Consider the following 19,393-nt stretch of genomic DNA (forward strand, 5'->3'; position numbering starts at 1 on the left):
GTAGCAAGTTAGGCCTGAGAGATGCAAAATATTAAGGTTATGTTATTGGTAGGAGGACTGTTAGGCCCCAGAAAGAAAAACATAGAAGTATTGAGAAATTGATCTACTCCAGGAACTAAGAAGCAAGTGAGGGCATTCTGGAGTTAGCTGACTACTACTGAAAATTGCTTCCCCATTTTATATCAATAGCTTGCACTCTTAAACAACTGACTAAAGGGAACATGTCCCTTAAAGTAAAGAGGACACAAAAGGCAGGCAATGCTTTTAAACAGTTGAAAAAATATCATATTCAGAGTATGTATTACTTTCTCTGGATGTCAACAGGCCTTTTGTAGTCTATACTAATGCATCAGATGTAGGGCTATGTTCAGTGCTATCAGAGACCTTTGATGACAAAGAACATCCCTTATGCTTTCTGAGTCATAAGCTGAGTAAAGCAGAAACTAAGTATTCCACTGTTGAGAGGGAGCATTTTGACAGTCAGATGAAGGCTGTCTTTGCTAAAGTATTGACTCATCAGCTGAGCATTTACACTGACCAAAGGCCATGCCCCTGAGATGGTTGAATAGGCAACAGGATGGAAACACAAAATTATGTAGGTGGGAACTCTGATTACATTGATTTAATTTCAAAGTAAAACATAGACCAGTCTGGTCCCACCACAATGCAGATACCCTATCTATAGTTTACAGTCTATATACTGGGTCTGAAACTAAGAGGTCCAAGCTGGGCAGAGTTTGTGCAACATACTGTGGCAGTTCTTAGCAGAAGGACAACCCAAAGTGATGTAAAAGCGAGACAAAAATAATGCAGATAGTCTTGCTGTACATAGAATCGTTACTGTAAATATTATAAAAATAATTATTTCTTTAACATCATAATGAAAATATATCTGTTACTTTAAGGCAGTCAGATACATGGTGTATTAGGCAAAAAATGCTCTAACAGAATTTTTAAGCCAGTTATCCAATAATGTGGTGTTTGGAAGAAGAGCTGTAACACTCAATTGAGACAAGTTGGCCTGTCTTGGGGGACTTCATGTCTAGAACAGCTGTTTTTTTTTTGGAGTGCTGCAGCATGATGTGACCGTGTGGATGATATCTGAAGGAAGCTGAATATTTTCCTGCCAAGGTAATCCAGAAAGAGAAGACCTATTGGAAACCACTTATGATCTTTATATGGCAAACTGTGCCCCTTTTCTGTGGGCCATTAAAGAAAACAACTTTGAGATATTTCTTTTGTTTCACCTACATATATGAGAAGAGTAAACATCACTGTTTTGTTTGTACCTTAATAAAACTGTATTTATTTTATGAAGTGAAGGTCTCTGTTGCAGACAAATGTACTTATCGTTCTGCCCACATCATTACTGAAAAGGGTCTGAGAATCACCTGTTCACATAAGCAGTTAGTAAATTAAGTAGTAACCATTTCATACACTTAGACTGCATGCTAGGCATTATTTTAAACTCTGTTAATATGGGCTGTGAAGAGTTATATGACTGATACATGCCATAGCTTGCTGTCTGTAGACTGCTATAAAATGTAGGCATTTGGTAAGGTACACTGAGCTGCACCTTTGGATAAAGAAACATAAGAGACTCCAGAAAAAAATCTCTGGACTATCCAAAAGTCTTTATTCACTGAGATGTAGGAAAATGGTTAGAACTGGTTCCACAAGAAGGCAGTTGGTATAAAAATAGTAAAAGACTTTAAAATGAATGAAGCACACACACAGGATAATTATAACATGATAAAAGAGCCAAATCTTCGCACTATAGTCAGCAAAGTAAGTACAAACTATGGAGAGTGTGCCACTTAGGTGAAGTACATTAACATCTGTCAGGATTCGGCATATATTTCTTGTTAATTATATCACAAAATTAGACTTGAAAATGTTTGCCTCAGGGCTTTGTTTCTACTTAGGTTTGCATTTGTTATACATTGTTCTAAAATAGAGCAACCAACTCATTTCATTAAAAAGGCATAAGAAGTCATTCCAAATATCTATTTAATCTTAAAATGCATGTTACTTATAGCTGCCATCATATTTCATAGGTAATTACTCGGCTAATGACATTGGGGGGGGGCTTTTTAAGCCTAACCATGGTTCCCAAAATGTAAGAATAAAACCCTGGACTTTGTGCCTTTGAGGTAAATACCTTAAAAATTATGCTACCCCCCCCCCAAGTGGAAGCAGTATTATGAATTTACATGCTGATAAATCACACAGCAATAAGTGTGTTTCAGTCCGGGATCTTGGTACTAGCTACTTTTGCTATTTTCTAAATATGTGTACTGCCTTTTGTTTCACTGTGCTGTTTATAGACTGGAGAGAATATGATGGAAGAATACCACGACGTAGAGGACAGACAGATGCTCTGGATCAACTTTTGACACAGGTCAAGGCTGCCCATCAAAACTGCATTTGCCATGGTACGTAGCATGCTAAAACAATTCAACACAGCAGGTAAGGCTGACCCTTGAAGTCAACCTTCCTCTTACGTTCTGCACCCCAGAATAAAGACATTTTCTTATAGAATGGAATTATTTGATAATAGCTGTGCAATATTTAAAACTATGATTTATTTTTTATTTATTTATTGACATTTGAGTACCAGGAAAGTCTGACAGGGTAGGAGACCATTTTCGGTGGAGGCCTGGGGAGAAAATTTCATAGTATTACAAAACATTTTAAGAATAATAATTTTGCAGTCTTTTAAAATAATACATAAAACAAGTACAGTTTAAGTAATTATACCAAAATCACACATAATATGAAAACATTGGTTAAGAATAGATACAAGTTATATGACAATGATTTAATAGAGAAAGTTTAGCCTGTTTATAGAGAAATTGTAGGAAAGTTAGTATAATACAAACATGAACTGTAATATGAAGTGAGAGAAAAGCAGATTTATGGTATATTTAGAGAGAAAGCCGGGGGAGAGAAACTGATAGAAGTTAGGAGGAGAGTGAAGAAGGGGGAGTAAGGCGATGTAAGGTATGAATAGCTATTTGTTCACATTTAGGGATATAGTTTATCCAAGTGTAGAGACAGAAGAAAGCCATCATTTGGCTAGGAAGTCTTTCAGAATGGTTTTGAAGGATGGAAGGGAGGGTATTGACCTGATGGCTAGAGATAAGGAGATCCAGGCCTTAACAACAAGGTACAAGTACAGACAATGCCCAGGAGATTTGATAGGTTTGTGAACAGATAGGAGGTTTGGTCATTGGATCATAATGACCAACTAGGAACACAGCTGTGTAAAACGTTGTTTAGTGCTTGACAAGCAGATTGATTCTGGATAATTTTATAGATGGTAAGAAGCTGTGTATATGTTATTTGATGGGGTAGTTCTAACCAATTAAGGTTTTTTAGTGCTATACAGTGATGGGTTCTGAAAGGGGTATTTACTGCAAATTTAGCAAGTTTGTTATAGCATTGTTCAAGTTTTGATTTTTTGCAATGCGTGAAGGTTAGTAAGGAGGGAGCACCATAAAGAAGTGTGGGGAGGAGATAAATAGAGGCAAGAGTAGCTTTAGTTACATCAGTGAAAAACTTTTTGGATCTATAAAGCATCCCTAGTTTTTGACGAGTTTTTCTTATGCAATTTTGTATATGCAGGTTGAAGTTAATATTATCATACACTAGTATCCCTAATAATGTACTATGAGAAGGGGCTTCAGTAGTTTTATTATCAAGAAAGAGAACTTTAAATTTTGTTTTTTCATGGGCGAGGGATTTAGGGAAAAATATTTTTTTAAGGTTGTGAATGAGTTATGAGTAACAAAGCCATGTTTCAGTTGCTGTTAAAGTCTCCTGAATAATTTTTGGGAGGTGTACAGAGTTGTCAGATGTGCAAATGAGTGTGGAGTTATCTGTATACTGTATTAGGGAAGCCTGTTGTGTGGAGTGTGTTGGTGAGAATGTTAAAGATGAAGGAAGAGCTTGCAATTAGTTATGTGGGTAAAACTGAATTATCTTTACATTGTAAGGTGAATTTTGGAAATGTAGGAGTAGTTTATGTCACAGTTTGTCAGTATTGCCATGCATTTTATATCAGCAAAACAGAGAGACCTTTGCAAAAAACAATGAATGAACATTTTTATGATGTTAAAAAGCAAAGGAGTAACAACGCTTCATTTAGACACTTTTTGTTGTGTAAGGGATCGATGGAGTTTGATTTAAAGTTTTCAGTTCTTGAAGTTGTTAGTAAAAATCCCAGGGGTGGTCCTCGGGAATGTACGTTAGAGTATAGAAAATTGATTTGGCAACTAAGACTGAATGCCGCTGTGTCCCCAGGATTGAATAGTCATACCTCCATTATTAGTGTTTTAAAGATGCTTGTAGCAAACTTATAAATTAAAACTAATATATTGTATATAAGGTATTGATTGTTTTCAAATGCTTTTAGTCATTTTGTCGATTTAATAACAGAACTGATGTAATGTATTGACCATGCATATTTTAAACTGAATTTCTTTACAAAATGATTTAATGAGGCATTAAGGAAATGACATGGTGCAGTTTGAGGAATTTAATGGTGATAGTTTGATGTACTCACAGTTCTGATGAAGTTCCCATGAGGATCGAAAGAGCTCAGCTGTGTTTGTTTGTTTTTTTATGCAATGAATTTTATAAATTTTGATTCTTTTCTGGATTGGCATTTTGCCTTTGAAAGTTAACTTGTTCCTGATATCCTGGTGCTGACACGTGATATTTCTGAAGTCATAGTCAAACATTGTACCTGAGGAGGTGTATTGCTAGGGTCTGGTACGAGGATCCAGTCTATTATGGAATCGATGTCTTGCTGTAGTATGTGGGATTATTAATTAGTTGTGTGAAACCAAATAAGTTTACATCAGATTTACCGAAGTTAAGAGATTACATCCAACCAACTGACATTCTCATCACCTAGTAGTATATTTTCTGTGTATACATTGGAAACAACATACTTCCATCCTCAGGTCAAATTATAAGAGAGAGTAATCAGTTTATAGCCAATGGAAACAATTAGCAGAATAGTACAAAGTAGAATATATATATATATATATATATATATATATTTATATATATATATATATATATATATATATATATATATATATTTTTTTTTTTTTTTTTTTTAATTTCCAAATGCAGGAACCTGTCAGCCAAGAAGACTAAGTAACTGGCATATACAGTGTCAGTGATGGCAAACCTTTTGGGTTTGGCATGTCAAAAGCTCCTGCCACAAAATAATTCCATGCATTTCACATGAGCAATGAATGCCAAAGCAGTGTCTTTGGTAATATGGGTGTTGGTGATCACTGACATGTCACCCAAAACGTTATGGCATGTGTCATCTTTGACACACGTGTCATATGTTCGCCATCACTGTACAGTGTAATCTATTGGTCAAGAGAAAGGACAGTGGCGAACTTAGTGAATAGTCCTTAGAGTGCAAGGACAAATCTGTTGGGGAGAGTGTTAAAATTTAATTTCCAGCTCAGGCAGGCATGTATTTGACTAGATGAAATTAATACACAGCAAGGTTTTTCAAGTTAAATTTGCTTGCATTGTACAAAGAACAAATTCTTAGTGAAAATGTTTAGGAGATGGCCTTGTGGCAGAGCTTCTGCAGTATCAGGGTGGGGTGTACTGATCACAGGCTATGAAAGGAAAGAAAATAGAAAAACTATACTAATCTGTCATATTATATTTAGGCAGTAATGTTAATTTATAAAAAGAGATGAAGGAAAGACCATATTTTCTGCATTTATTTTGCTAAAGTATGAGGTTACTTTAAAGCAATTGGTTTCCACTAATTATTTAATTGGAGGGAAAAAGGTTGCTAGCAGTGATTGGTTTGACAGTGTTTAAAATGTCTAGACTTGTGATAGAATTTTATGTCTGATGAAGCGTAGGAGTACTATGTGAAAGTGATAAAAAACAAAAAACGAAGAACAACGTCCAAAGCACTTTGTGGTTTTTTGTACTATGTGAAAGTGCTTACATGTTTTTTACTAAATAAATAATTTGGTTTTATGCCATGCGTGTCCTTTGCCTGCTTGGAATTCTTGCATTATATTTTTAGAGCCTGGTCTGGACTTTATCTGGTGCAGTGGTTTTGTTTTTGCCTGTAGTACTGTAAGATCTTCATAATTTTTCCATGTGTCTTGATGTGTAGCAACTGCAAATTAACCTCAATAAAAATTTCTTGATATTTGTCAATGAAAAATTTGTATGCAAAGTTCTTCCAGCTACCTGGGTTGTCCAGCAGTACAATGAGCTGAAACATTTGAATACCTGCTGTCTGATTAGAACAATCCTGCATTTCAAGCCACATATATCAGTGTACAAATCCAATAATCAAATGAGTTGCCCATAAAAGATCTCCATATTTCTGTTTTTTGAGGCCTGAGTCTTACACAGCTTTTCCGAAGGGTTTGCTCATATCACAGACAGAACGTGGACTCTCTCTTATAACACACATCATTATCTAACTCAAGTGCAATGAAAAACTCTTTGTACTAATTCAGCCATAAATAAAGTATCAGCGCATTATATTACAAAGGCATACTAGATCCCCTATAAGAAGCATCCATATTTTCTTTTTGGCTAAAATTTCTGAACCCTATCAAATCCTTGCAATCCCACTTTATATCTCTAGTGGTAATTACTAGGTCAAAACACAGATAGTAGGTGGTGAATCATGCATTGGAGCAAATCATTTAGGAGCTGACTCTATCCATTAGAAATCTAGTGGGGGGAGTCCTTTGATAAATTTCTTATTTCCAATACACTTGATTGTGTCAGGAATAAGCTATGTTTTACGCAGATGGAGAGTCTGTCCCAGAGCAGTGGTATCCACTACAAAATAGATATGTCCCTCTGAACCATTCTGTTTATGTTACAGAGGTTTTGGTCCTTGTATCTAGCGTTTCTGATGTCATTTGAAATGCAGATATAAAGTAAGTCTGTCAGTAACGGTAGGAGGATGTCTTGTATGCTAGCTACAAGTAACTTCTTAGCAGTCTGTAAGAGACCAAATGTAATCATTGGGCTTTAAGGCAGTCCTTGTAGGACATATTCCCCAGGATTCATGAAGCTTGTGCCAGGTGCAGGCGTAGCGTTGGCGAACTAACACCAAATATGGCCGCCGAGCGATTTGGGTACAAGCTGTTTCCATGTGCACTACCTGTGTACGCTACGCCCGCACAGCTCCTGGTGCCTGTATTCAAATCACCCCATGTGCAGCAGTGTAGCATGCAAATGAAGGTATATAGCAATTCAGGAAGTGGTGCAGGCATAGTGTAAGCATGCAGAAATGTAAACCAATAAAAACAATTTACATTTTGCAAACATAAAATCGGAGCCATGACAGCAGACCAAACATGTGTATTATACTGTTAATATATGCCAATGGATAAATATGTAGCCATTGGCATAAAACAACATGCACAAAATATGAAAAAGAATATTTAATATTATGCCCACACTAACGCGAAGTTAAAATGCAGGGCATCGGTGCGTAAAGGGGATCGCAAGGAATATATAAAAATACAGAATAAAACTGCAATGAAACACATATCATGATTTCCCCATAATAGTCAATGGCAGGCATGCTACACCATACACATGGCGCAAGGGTTGCTAAGGGGCAGTGACAGTGTTATGCGCAGTAGCTAGGAATTAATAGGCAATGCCATGCAAATGAGAGGAGTAATAGTGAATTGCAGATTTCCTGCTGGTGTAAGGATGCACAAAACAGCGTAGCGTTATAACACTGAGGTGAGCCCTTGAGATAAAAATTACATCAAGAGAGGGGTGTGTCACCATCGCTGTAAGCACATTAGAGCATTGCTAAACCGGACTGCCCCTAGCTAGGCAAAGCTGCAGGATAGGGATGTGTCAAATTGCCCATAGCTATGCTTGGCAGAGAGTACACAAGGTAACCGAGTATGCATGTGAATGGAGATGAAAACACACGTAAACCCGGTAAATGGGTATGCGTGTCATGCATTGCAGCTGAAACAGGAAGGATATAGGAAAGAAATAAGGAAATGCTGCAGCAGTGAAACTGGAGTACAAATGGCTAATTAACACCTAGGAGCCTACAGTGGGCCATTGACAACAGCTAACAAGGCTGCAAGCAGCTACCTGCAGAACAGGGAAGGGGAGGGTCTGTACTGCAAAGAAAACAGCAAAGTGTCAAAGCAGAACAAAGGCAATATGCAGTATATCAGCTACAAGGCACAATTCGCCATGACTGGGTAGGGAAAGTACAAAACAAGAATGACAGCAGGTGGGTACATGCCTGATAATGGGAGGGGATACAGATCTAAAAGTGAATTAAAGGGCAACAGAGTATTCAAGGCAGGCAAGTAGATCTCCACAGTAAAGGCCCCACACTTGCAGTACTCATTGCAAAACCCATAAGTAAGACATGCAGCAGCTGGAATAGTTCATACACACCCACTTACATCAGCAGAATCTATAGCACAATACTATAAAGTTTGAAAGCACCTCACACACATTTGTGTATTCCCATACACTCTGCACCAGTGGTGTATACAGATGGGGAACTTTTATTATGTACATGTTAGGGACTGCCATAGCTTTGATCCATCAGTATGTGTTGGAGACTGAAGGTGTTGTGGAGGATGATGCACACAACCACCGCAGGCACCAGAGGAAGAGGAGAGTGTTCAGACCCAGGCTAACCTACCAGGGGCTACATGATCTGGAAACAGAAGAGCGTTACAGGGTGGACAGGGACACCCTACAGCAACTTGTGGAGCTGTGCCGGCCACGCCTCACAGTCAGAACAAACAGAGGAGAACCCATCCCAGTGGATATGAAGGTATGTGTAAGCCTGAGAATACTAGCTACAGGTACCTTTAAAAGACCAACTGGGGATATCATGGGGATCTCACAGGCATCAGCATCCAGGGTAGCTCACCAGTTCCTGGATGCCATGTTACCACATGCCAATGAGTACATATACTTCCCCCGAATGCAAGAGGAGTTGGCCAGTAATATGCATCTCTTCCACCATGTGGCAGAATACCCGGAGGTACTGGGTGCAATAGACTGCACGCACATACACATCAAGTCACCACACGGTGAGCAGGGAAGGCACTACATAAACCATAAGGGATACCCCTCCATCCACTGCCAGGTTGTGTGCAATGCCCAGGACATTATCATGGATGTGTATGCTGGCAGCCCTGGAAGCTATCACAACTCCCACATCTGGCATGCCTCACAGCTGTATTGGTTATTTGCCAGGAGGGACATCCCAAATGGCCACCCGGTGGGGGATGCTGGCTATGCACTGGAACCGTGGATGATGACTCCCATCAGAAATGCACACATACCCTTGCAGGAACACCATAATGAGGCACACACACAAACCAGAATCATCATAGAGCATGTGTTTGGGGTGCTGAAATCACAGTTCCGTTGCATAGACATATCTGGTGGAGCTTTGCAGTACTCTCCAGGCACGTGCCCACATCTTCATAGTGTGTGCCATGCTACACAATATGGTCCTGCAGAAACAGCTGCAGCAGGGACAGAATGGTGAAGGCCCTCACAGCCCACTACCATTGCCAAGGGCCCCACAGTCATAGAGGTACTCAGACCACAAACACCCTAAGCCAGCCCCAGTAGGCAGATGGAGGCGTGCCCAGTATGCACATGCCTTGGCAAAGAGGGAACATATAGCACACACACTGACAGTGTTGGCACCTAGGGACTGACACCCTTCACCTGCACATACAGTAAAAATGGATGGCACACACAAAAGACTACCTGTAAATTGCCATGTATAGGCAGTCTACTGTATGCATCCCACATAGGCAGCCCTCAACTATTGCACACACAACAGCCAGTGGCACAAGGTAAGTCAACACCTGAACAGTAAACTAAGCTATCAGCATATGCAGATACTGTATGTATAGATTCATAGGTAGATACTTGGCCAACTGCCAGAGGCCATTCATAAGGACAGCCAAAATGTGTCAGCATTTTCCACCCCATTGAGTCATTAACCATCCGTCTGTGGAGCAGAGCCAATGGTGGGATCCCTGGGGTGCATCTACCTTTCCCCATCCACCCTTCAAGGTTTCTCTTGCAGAGTGTTAGTGAGGGGCTCTGTAAAATGTAGATAGGGATGTTGTTCCAAAGTATTGGGAGTGTTTGTGACAGGAAGCTGTCCCTCCAGCATCTTCCGGTTATTGTTGTGGCAAGGTCAGTTCACTACAGTGTGTGGCTCACTGTGACATGGATTCCCATAGGTGGAGCATATCCATCAAGCCAGAGTTCGACATGGCTGTGTTGGTCAGTGGAGATCATCTCTGGGTAAACGAGATGCCGCTGAGTAAAGCAGTAGTGTATTCAGTCCGGCTGCATAGGCCATATGTTGGAGGCCAGTATTCCCCTTGGTGAGGTACATTCATGGACCCCCCAGCTGTTGGACGTGTAGTCTGAGGTACATCCCACATGGATTATTATACCCCATGATGAGACTGATGAGTGATGAGTAAAGGAGCACTATAACCCCAGTATGTCTAGATGGGAATCCTTTAGTAGTCAGATGGCCTACATAGAAGGATGTCCTAACTACTGTGAAGATAATATTGTCACAGGGGAGATCACTATCTACCTTAGTCCCCAGATACCCCATTACCTCGTCTGTATTAAAGTGGCTGCCGCTCATGTGTTAATATGTGGGTTCCAATTTCACAATGGAATGACCATGCAGTTAGTGGCACTTGGCTGGAGGCCATGTCAGTGGTGCCCTGTGACGTTCTCTGTGAGGTCCCCTGAGGGATGTCCATGTCAGCTGGACTATCAGTCATGGCTCCTAGTTTGCAGTCATTGCCAAACATGTTCTGCCGTAGTCCATCTGTGTTTGCCTGTACATCTGAGATGTTTATGCCAAACAGTAGGGCTCCCAGTACTGAGTCCTGTGGGACACCAGTCATGACTGTTCAAGAGGTGGACCTGGAGACCACTAGTCATACCATGTGGGTTGTGTGTGTAAGCCTGTTGGCAACCCAACCTGTGATGTATGGGTGAATGTACAGGCTGGTGTGTTTATCAATAATACCTGAGTGGGGCATGGTGTCAAAAGCCTTGGTGAGGTCCAGGTAGCATGTGTGAACCACCTCCCCTGTCATCTAACATCTTGGTGACTGTTTGTAAGATGTAAAACAGGTTTAGTAGGCATGAACTGCAGTCAACCAAGCTGACCTGGGTTGGGTCACGTGTCCGAAGGTCACCAATGTCATTGTTAATGCGTGCCATGAGGATGTGAGCCATACCATTGCAGACCAGGCTAGTCAGGCTTATGGGGTGGTAGTTACCATGGTCAGTTGTGATTTCCCCGTGATGGAGTGGAATAACCATTGCCACGTGCCACTGTATGGGCATGTAGCCTGTGGAGAGGCTGAGGTAGGAATGCATAATTAGGTGGGGGCGGGTTGTCATGTACAGTTTGCAATATGCAGTCTGGGTCAACATCTGCCTCCATTGACGCTGTGTTCTGCTGTTAGAGAGGGCCATTTCCACCTGTGGGTTTCTGATGGTTGGGATACTGTACCTTACGTGTAGTGTTGTGGGCCCTTTAGGGGGTGAAGTATGCACCGCATGTATCTGCAAGGATGTTGGTGATATTAGTAGGGTCAGCATATTTTGTGCTATATTTCACTGGCACAATGAAAATCTGTGTGTCACCGTGTAGATCCTTGACATAGCCAAAAAAGGCTTTGTGGTTATCTTTCGAATCCTTGCGTATTCTCCTGCTGATGTTAGCCTTGGATGATGTCATGAGGGACCTAAGTATCATACTAATAGTGGTCAAGGATGTCAGTCCTTTGTGGGATTTGCTGTGTGTCTGGAACACTATCCTACATCTGTAGTATAGCCTGTTTATTGCAGAGGTCCACCAGACCAGTGTCCTTGTCTAGGAGGAGTGAGTCTTGGTTTGGCAGCGATGGCACAATCCATACATCCATGTAGGCACTTATAGACTGCATTTGTAAATCTGTCTGTATCTGGAGCAGTATTTCCCCTTAGCATGGGGGCTGTGAAATCCCCCACCCCTGTCACTAGTAGTGTAAATTTAGCTGTAGGAAAGGTATACACTATGGCATCCGTGTGTGGGGGAGATGCTAGGGTGTGGAAACAGTAAATAGTTCATGGTCAGATCTAACCAGTGACCGGTAAACTTACACTGTGGTGCAACTGTTGCCCATGTTGGTGATGACCACATTTATTAGCTTCCACCCCACGTTAGGGCGGTTACCACCTGATACAGGGCATATGAGATGATACATTCCAGGAAGCACTGGTCCCAGAAGTGAGTACCGGTGTACGTGTCCCAGTTAATGGTATGGTAGTTGACATCGACCAATGCCAGGGTGTGTGCTAGGACTTTCGTGTTCTCCACTGTCTCCCAGTAGGTGGAGTGGAGGTCCTGGGTCATGGAGGGTGATCCGTAGAAGTCCACATGCAACATTGTTGCTGTGGCTGATGTTAGCTGCACATGGATGATCACAGAGGTATCATGCTGCCCCACTAACCTGGAGGTGTAGGTATCCCTGATGAATATGGATACAGCCCCTCCATGTCTGTCAGTCCATATTCCGTGGCTGAAATGTGTGGTATGGGTTGTAGTCTGGTAGTGCTGGTGTGCTATCAGGAGCCTTAAGACAGATTGCAGTTAATGCACAGATGTTGATGTTGTCCATCCTGAGGAGTGCTGTGAGTGCATGCATGTTGTGATCTCAACCCCTGGTGTTGAGTAGCATAAACCACATTGAATCTGCTATTGTGCTGTTTACGGAGCTGGTATTCACCTTCAAGACTCTCCTAAATAGGGCACCATGGGGGCGCCAATAGCCTTGGCCAGTATTCCAAAGTGTAAGGCAGGCACATAGGCTGGTATGGTATCATTGCATGCATGTGCCCCATCTGTGCTTGATTGTCATCTCCCCTGTAGGTAACCTAGTGGCAAGCAATAGAAAGCCTTAACCTTATACAAGTCTTCTAGCTTCCAAGATAGGCATTTGGAGTAACTAAGTATCAGTGTTCAGTATGTTCATGCTGTACTCAACTGTTTTTTGACTACATGGTGAGTTCACACTGTATATTGTGATCTGAATGTCTGTTTATTTGCATATTATGGCTGTGATGGCCTGCACATTAGAGGTGCACAGATAGCTTACTATATATCTGCCCAAGGGCAATTAGAAGCATAGCAACAGTGTGTTGGCCTTCCCACACCATTGATGATGTAACTGAGCCTCTGTCATGTCAAGTACAGCCAATGAAGCAATTCCAGGCAGAGTTTCAGGAAGCTGTGGAAGACTGGGGTTGTGGAGGGTGATAGGGGAACTTAGTGATCTAAACAGGGCACTTTAATTTGGCAATTCAACACCATTCAATTCCCCCAACAGGTCTTGCAGCTATCAAACTGGCCAGGCTTCCTCACCCCTGGCTGTATTGTTCTGGGACACATGATCCCAGGGGTGTTTAGTCTGTTACCCATTCACACAACACGGTTTCCCTTGAAGTGTGTCAGTGAGGGGCTATGCCTAATGTAGTTAGGAATGTAATGTATTGTCTCACAGTACATTTGTTATATGTTGGTATATCATGAGTACGTAAAGCTCAGTGAGTTAGGGGGCTACCGCCCTTTGCTTAGCCTAGCTTACACATAGAAATCATCTAAATAGGAAATAGGCAGAAACAACGTTAATGTCAACAGTGTAATGGTTACAGCATCCGCATAGTATCTGTGCATTCGAGGTTACAATCCCAATAAAGGCAGGGATGTTTATCATGTGCAAAAGTATACCTTAACCACAGCTTGCAGATATAGGTTGTAATCGTTTGTATAATAAACATTCAAATCACCCATATAAACCCATGCGTGCAGGAGAGTACAGTCAACAGAGAATGTAATGTCATGACAGCACATAATGAGATGTTATGTCACTAACAGGTATATATCCGGAGTAGTTAGCGGATGTGGCCCTGTTTGCGCACACAGGTTATATATCACAATGTTTCTTTAACTGTGTTTCACTGCTGTGATAATGTCACACAAACACTGTTAAACATGCTTACAACTGGGTAAATGAGCTTAACTCTGCAGTAAAAATATTCGTAAAGCATCACAGGTGTCAAACCCTGGACCATGCACACTAAAGGCATGGGACGTACCACTAAGCCATCCAAGGTATACACATTTTTCATGGTCCTAAGACTACAGCTTATACCATATGCATTTCACTGTAGTGATCACAAATGGGACAGTGGCCTTGTGAACATATGTACAGTACATTGTAATGTACTGTAGTTTGTGAACCAACACATTCCAGTCTACAGATGTATTACTGTTACAAACTAATACGAAATATATATAAATATATATATATATATATATATATATATATATATATATATATATATATATATATATATATATATATATATATGGATCCCTATCACATGGTCGACAGGCCAAATGATCGACTTTCATTTGGTCGACAGTTCATTTGGTCAACAAGCAGTTTTATGTGGGGGCTTCCCACACCCCTAACTATATATATCAACCCAGGGTTGCACAACATTGGGGAGGGGCAAATCTGCCTGTCGACCAAATGAATTGTCGACAAATAAAAGTCGATCAAATGGCTTGTCGACCATCTCAGGTAGACCATATATATATATATATATATATATATATACATATATATATATATATATATATATATATATATATATATATATATATATATATATATAAATATATATATATATATATATATATATATATATATATACATATATATATATATATTATACAGTTACAGCAATAGCCATATATATAAGCATCTATGAATACACTTCGTGACACAGAAGCACTCCAAAGGAATTGGAGTGTACACAAAACACATGCAGCTCTGGTATCATAACAATTAATATTAACCTAAGTCACCATAGAAGGGGTGGTTGTTGTGTATGTGAAGATTGGGGTGAGGGAGGAATGATGGGTAATGCAATCATGCCTCAAGGAGGGCCTGGGGTGGATGTCCAATAAGTGAACTGGGGGGGCATACATGGAGTATGGGGACAATATAAAAAGGACACAAAGCAAGAACCATACACATTCATAATACACCCTGTCATGTCACATTGCAACACCTACTTTCACAAACATATGAACATTAACATGTATCAGACATATGTACACTAACTGATTGTCATATATGTTGTCAGTAGTGAGGAATGTCTGCAGTACAATTTATATTCTAAACACCATAACATTCGTGCATATCTCAGATGCCGTAGTGGTAAGGTCAGTGACTGTGGTATTCATGGTCCCGGGTTCAAGGGCTGTTAGGTTATTTTGAGGGCCAGAATAAGGGCTTTTAGATGCAGGTGGATTAAAGCACTCTTAAGCAGCTGTAAGCGGGATTCCACGTGTTTGCGCGACGGTAATTGGCGCTGCTACACGGTAAACGGAGAAGCGCTTCACACATTTGACCTTTGCTTAACGTTGTGCAGACCACAGGCAAACCTGCTCACAACCACGTAAATGTGTGTTATTCACACTTTCACTACCAGTGCCTACCCTGAGAGGTAAAATAATAACACCTTCCAGGAGTAGAACCAGCAACCATGTACTCCATCCTCCAATTAACCTAACACTAAGCTACCTAGGATGTACCTATCCCAGATGTGTATGCAGACAGGTTAAAACACAAAAGGGAGGAATGTGTTGAAATAGGACAACCCACCATGTACCCAATTATAAGTGTACGCTCATTTATAGATATATATATATATATATATATATAGAGAGAGAGAGAGAGAGAGAGACAGATACATAGAGACATGTCGATATATACAGGTCTACATATATATGTAGATATATAGATAGGTTAGAAACATCTACACATCTATGGAGGTACAGATAAACGTATGCAATAATGTATATATATATATATATATATATATATATATATATATATGTATGTATATATATATATATATATATATATATATATATATATATATACACATATATATGTATGTATATACACATACATACATGTCTGTAGACAGCATCTGGAGTGGTCACATCTGAGTATAACATGGACCGTAGCAATCAGACATTCACCCCCCCCCCCCAACAATATGAACATAACGTTGTAGAGTATATGCCAATATGCTATTACAAATATGTTCTATGGACACAGCCACCAACACAACTGCATTGACTGCAAATATCCATGACAGAATTACACAGACAGCTTTCATTTTGCAAATATTTAATGTTAAGTTGTCAAGCTTGCCTTCATTCTTGCTGGATGGGTTCGGAGCCGATCCTCGGCTCTGACTCGGCCACTTACTAAAGCTTGAGAGCTTATTTTACCGGCTCGAGGCAACCCTATATCCCATGATGCTAGGCGATAACTCCCCAGATCTCGTTTGCCGCTTTCGCTTGCGAGGTGCGTATTTTTACCGGCTCCTGGTAAGTCTTTTGAATACTTAGTTTTCAGTCACCCTTTTTGGTTAGTTTTTCACCCAGTTGTTTTTTAGTAGTTATCGACTACTTTTAATCCTATTCCTGTTAATACTTTCCCTTTTTTCCCCTTATATCCCCCCCTCCACTCTTTAGGTTAGGCCTTAAGCCTGCCCCTTTCCTAATTATTCTTAGGGATCCTGTGGAGTGTTTGGGTGTGTCAGTATCCCACTTAATATTTTTATTGTTTTTTGAGTGTTGTGTGTGTGTGTGTGTGTGTGTGTTTCTTTTTCCTTTTGTGCTCCCTCGACACTGTTATGTCGAAGGAACCAAAGGAAACTAAGGTCTCAGGCTTTAAGAAGTGTGACTCGTGCTGTCTGAAAATGTCTCTGACAGATGGTCACACTTCTTGTGTTTACTGCCTGGGAACCCTGCACCTGCAGGACTCTTGTTCTGTGTGTCATGCGTTCAGTCCAACAGTCCTGTAGGAGCACAGGAACAAACTAATATTGAGGGGCTTGTTAAAGCCCAAGGGCTCCCCGACTAAGTCTGCGTCAGGGAAGCCTTCGAAACCAGCAAACCCGTCGGCTCCAAGTACTAAGCCTTCGGCTGCTGGTTCTTTGTCTGTGCCTAGATCAGCTCCGGCTGGAGCCGATCCCTCTGAGTCACAGATTTCTGTCTCGGCCCCACTCGGTGCCGATACCTCTGAATCTATGCATTCACGGTCGGCTCCGGCTGGAGCCGACGTGTCTTCGGCTCCTTTGGCTCCATCCATATCTAAGAAGAGGTCAAGATCCCCTTCGTTGGAGTCCATCCATTTGGCTCCGAGATCCCCCCTGCTCTCGGAGCGGAGCCATCGGAGCCGATCTTCTAGGTCATCCAGGCTTTCTGACCACGACCTTGAGAGAGTGGTAAGTAGGCTGTTAAAGTCTCAGGCATTGGCCCAAATGATCTGTAGTCCATCTCATCAGATGGTAGCTATTATGACTCCACCTATTTTTCCTCCTTCGACTATCCCTCAGAGTTCGGAGCCGCAGCTCCTCGGAGCCATGACTGTTGTGGCGTCGGAGCCGATACCTCCCCCTTCGGCTCCTTCATCTTCCATTCCGATCTCCTCCTTGATGCCTTCATTGGAGGGATCTGGGCACCTGGTCTCTCTCGTTGGCTCCGAGGGGGCGAGTGACATCGGACAATTGTCCGACCCCGTTCTCCCTCTCGGAGCATCGGCGCTGGTGAGCTCGGCCCCAAAATCGGCCTCGGAGCCTTCCCTGTCGGTGCGGCCTGGGGTTCCCACCTCTTCGGAGCGGGAGCCCTCTGGCCTTTCTGAGAGGGGAGACTTCGAGGTGATGAGGAGTGTACTAGCCCCAGGGCATAGCCAACGGTCAGCTCCATCAGCTCCTCCCACTACAGTGCCTGCTGATGTCTCTTCCCACTCTCTTGCTCCTGGACCCAGAGATCCAACACCTCAGGTTTCCCCACTGGGAATATCTTCCTCTTCCGAGGCTTCTCCTGACCTGTCAGCGGAGCCTCCGCATAAGAGGACATGTAAGAGGAAGCATGTGGACTCCCCTGAGTCCATTACATCTGACACTGACTTGGATGAGTTGGAGGGATCCCCAAAGTCCCCCTCTGAGGATGTCTCTTTCTCAGACATCCTAGAAATCCTAAAGCAGAGGGGGAACTGGTCTTCCCTTAATCCTTCCGAGGACGAGTCAGTGTACCTGGAGGCATTTGGTTCTCGACCCTCCACCTCCTGGGTGTCTCCGCCTTTCAACCCCCTTATGGAAGTAGTGACACAGAAGGCATTGTCGGCCCCGGATTCGGTGGAACCCACCCCTCGGAGGCCATCTAAATTCATCACGGCACCAGTTGACAAACAATTCTTAACAAAAGGTGTACCGGCAGATGCCATGGTGGTGGCTGCAGCCACCAAGAAGGAACTAGCTGATCCTTCAGTACCTATCCATCCTCCTAATAAGGATTCTAGGACCATGGATAGGTACAGTAAGCGGATGTTTTCTTCAGTGACCTTTGCCATGCGGTCGCTGAATTACTTGTGTCACTTCACCCACCTTCAGAGAGATATTCTCAAAGAGTTGGGAGAAGTCTTACAGGATCCGTCAGCTGCTGGGTCCCAGGATAAAATCAACTCACAGCTTGGAACCCTAAACTCGATTGTTAACTCCTCCATGCGTCTAATTTCATATGAAGCCGATGGAGCGAGTAGGGCCGCAGGCACAAAAGTGGCCTTAAGGTGTCACGCCTGGATGCGGCTTTGTAATTTTGCGGACCCTTTCAAGGAGCCCTTCACAAATTCCCCTTTTAATGGTTCGGCTTTGTTCGGACCTCAAGTGAAAGACACCTTGACCAGATGTGAACAAGATGGCAAGACTCTTTCTGCCGTAGGTGTCCTTTTCTCCACCCCTTCAAGACCATACCCTAAGGGTCAGAAGGGTGGGAAAATGTGGTTCCACAAATCTCAAGGAGTCATGCCTGACGCAATAGGTCAGTTTACCCCCAGAGGCAGAGGGGGTAACAACAACAGACACCACCCTAGGGGCAGAGGGGGTCCGCAGAACCAGTGTAGCAGGGAGCCTCTCTCTGACAAACCCTTCCAGCATCCCTGAGATGTTGCCCGATTGTCCACCTTCGGAGGCAGTCAGGGGAAGATTGTTGCTGTACCCAAAACTCTGGCTTTCCCTTACTCAAGACAAATGGGTACAGTCGATCATATCCTAGGGTTACAAAATTCCCTTTATCCAAACCCCAATTCAGCAAAAGGGAACCCTTCCAGATGTTCCACCCGGTCTAAGGGAACTAGCAGTACCAGAGATATCAAAACTGCTAGCAAAAAGAGCCATCCAG

At 42.1% G+C, this 19,393-nt stretch overlaps 1 protein-coding gene across 1 annotated transcript in view; it reads left to right on the forward strand.

Moving 5' to 3' along the window:
• Nucleotides 1-19,393, forward strand: part of LOC122816489 (ankyrin repeat and fibronectin type-III domain-containing protein 1-like) — a 2,048,587-nt gene that overhangs the window by 1,626,360 nt on the left and 402,834 nt on the right. Inside the window, exon 10 of the mRNA XM_044089320.1 lies at nt 2,328-2,435. Within this exon, the coding sequence (XP_043945255.1) occupies nt 2,328-2,435 (108 nt within the window). The remainder of the gene's footprint in view (nt 1-2,327; nt 2,436-19,393) is intronic.

Source organism: Protopterus annectens, chromosome 12.part0 (assembly GCF_019279795.1).
Source record: "Protopterus annectens isolate FY-2018-M chromosome 12.part0, PAN1.0, whole genome shotgun sequence".
NCBI lineage: Eukaryota > Metazoa > Chordata > Ceratodontiformes > Protopteridae > Protopterus > Protopterus annectens.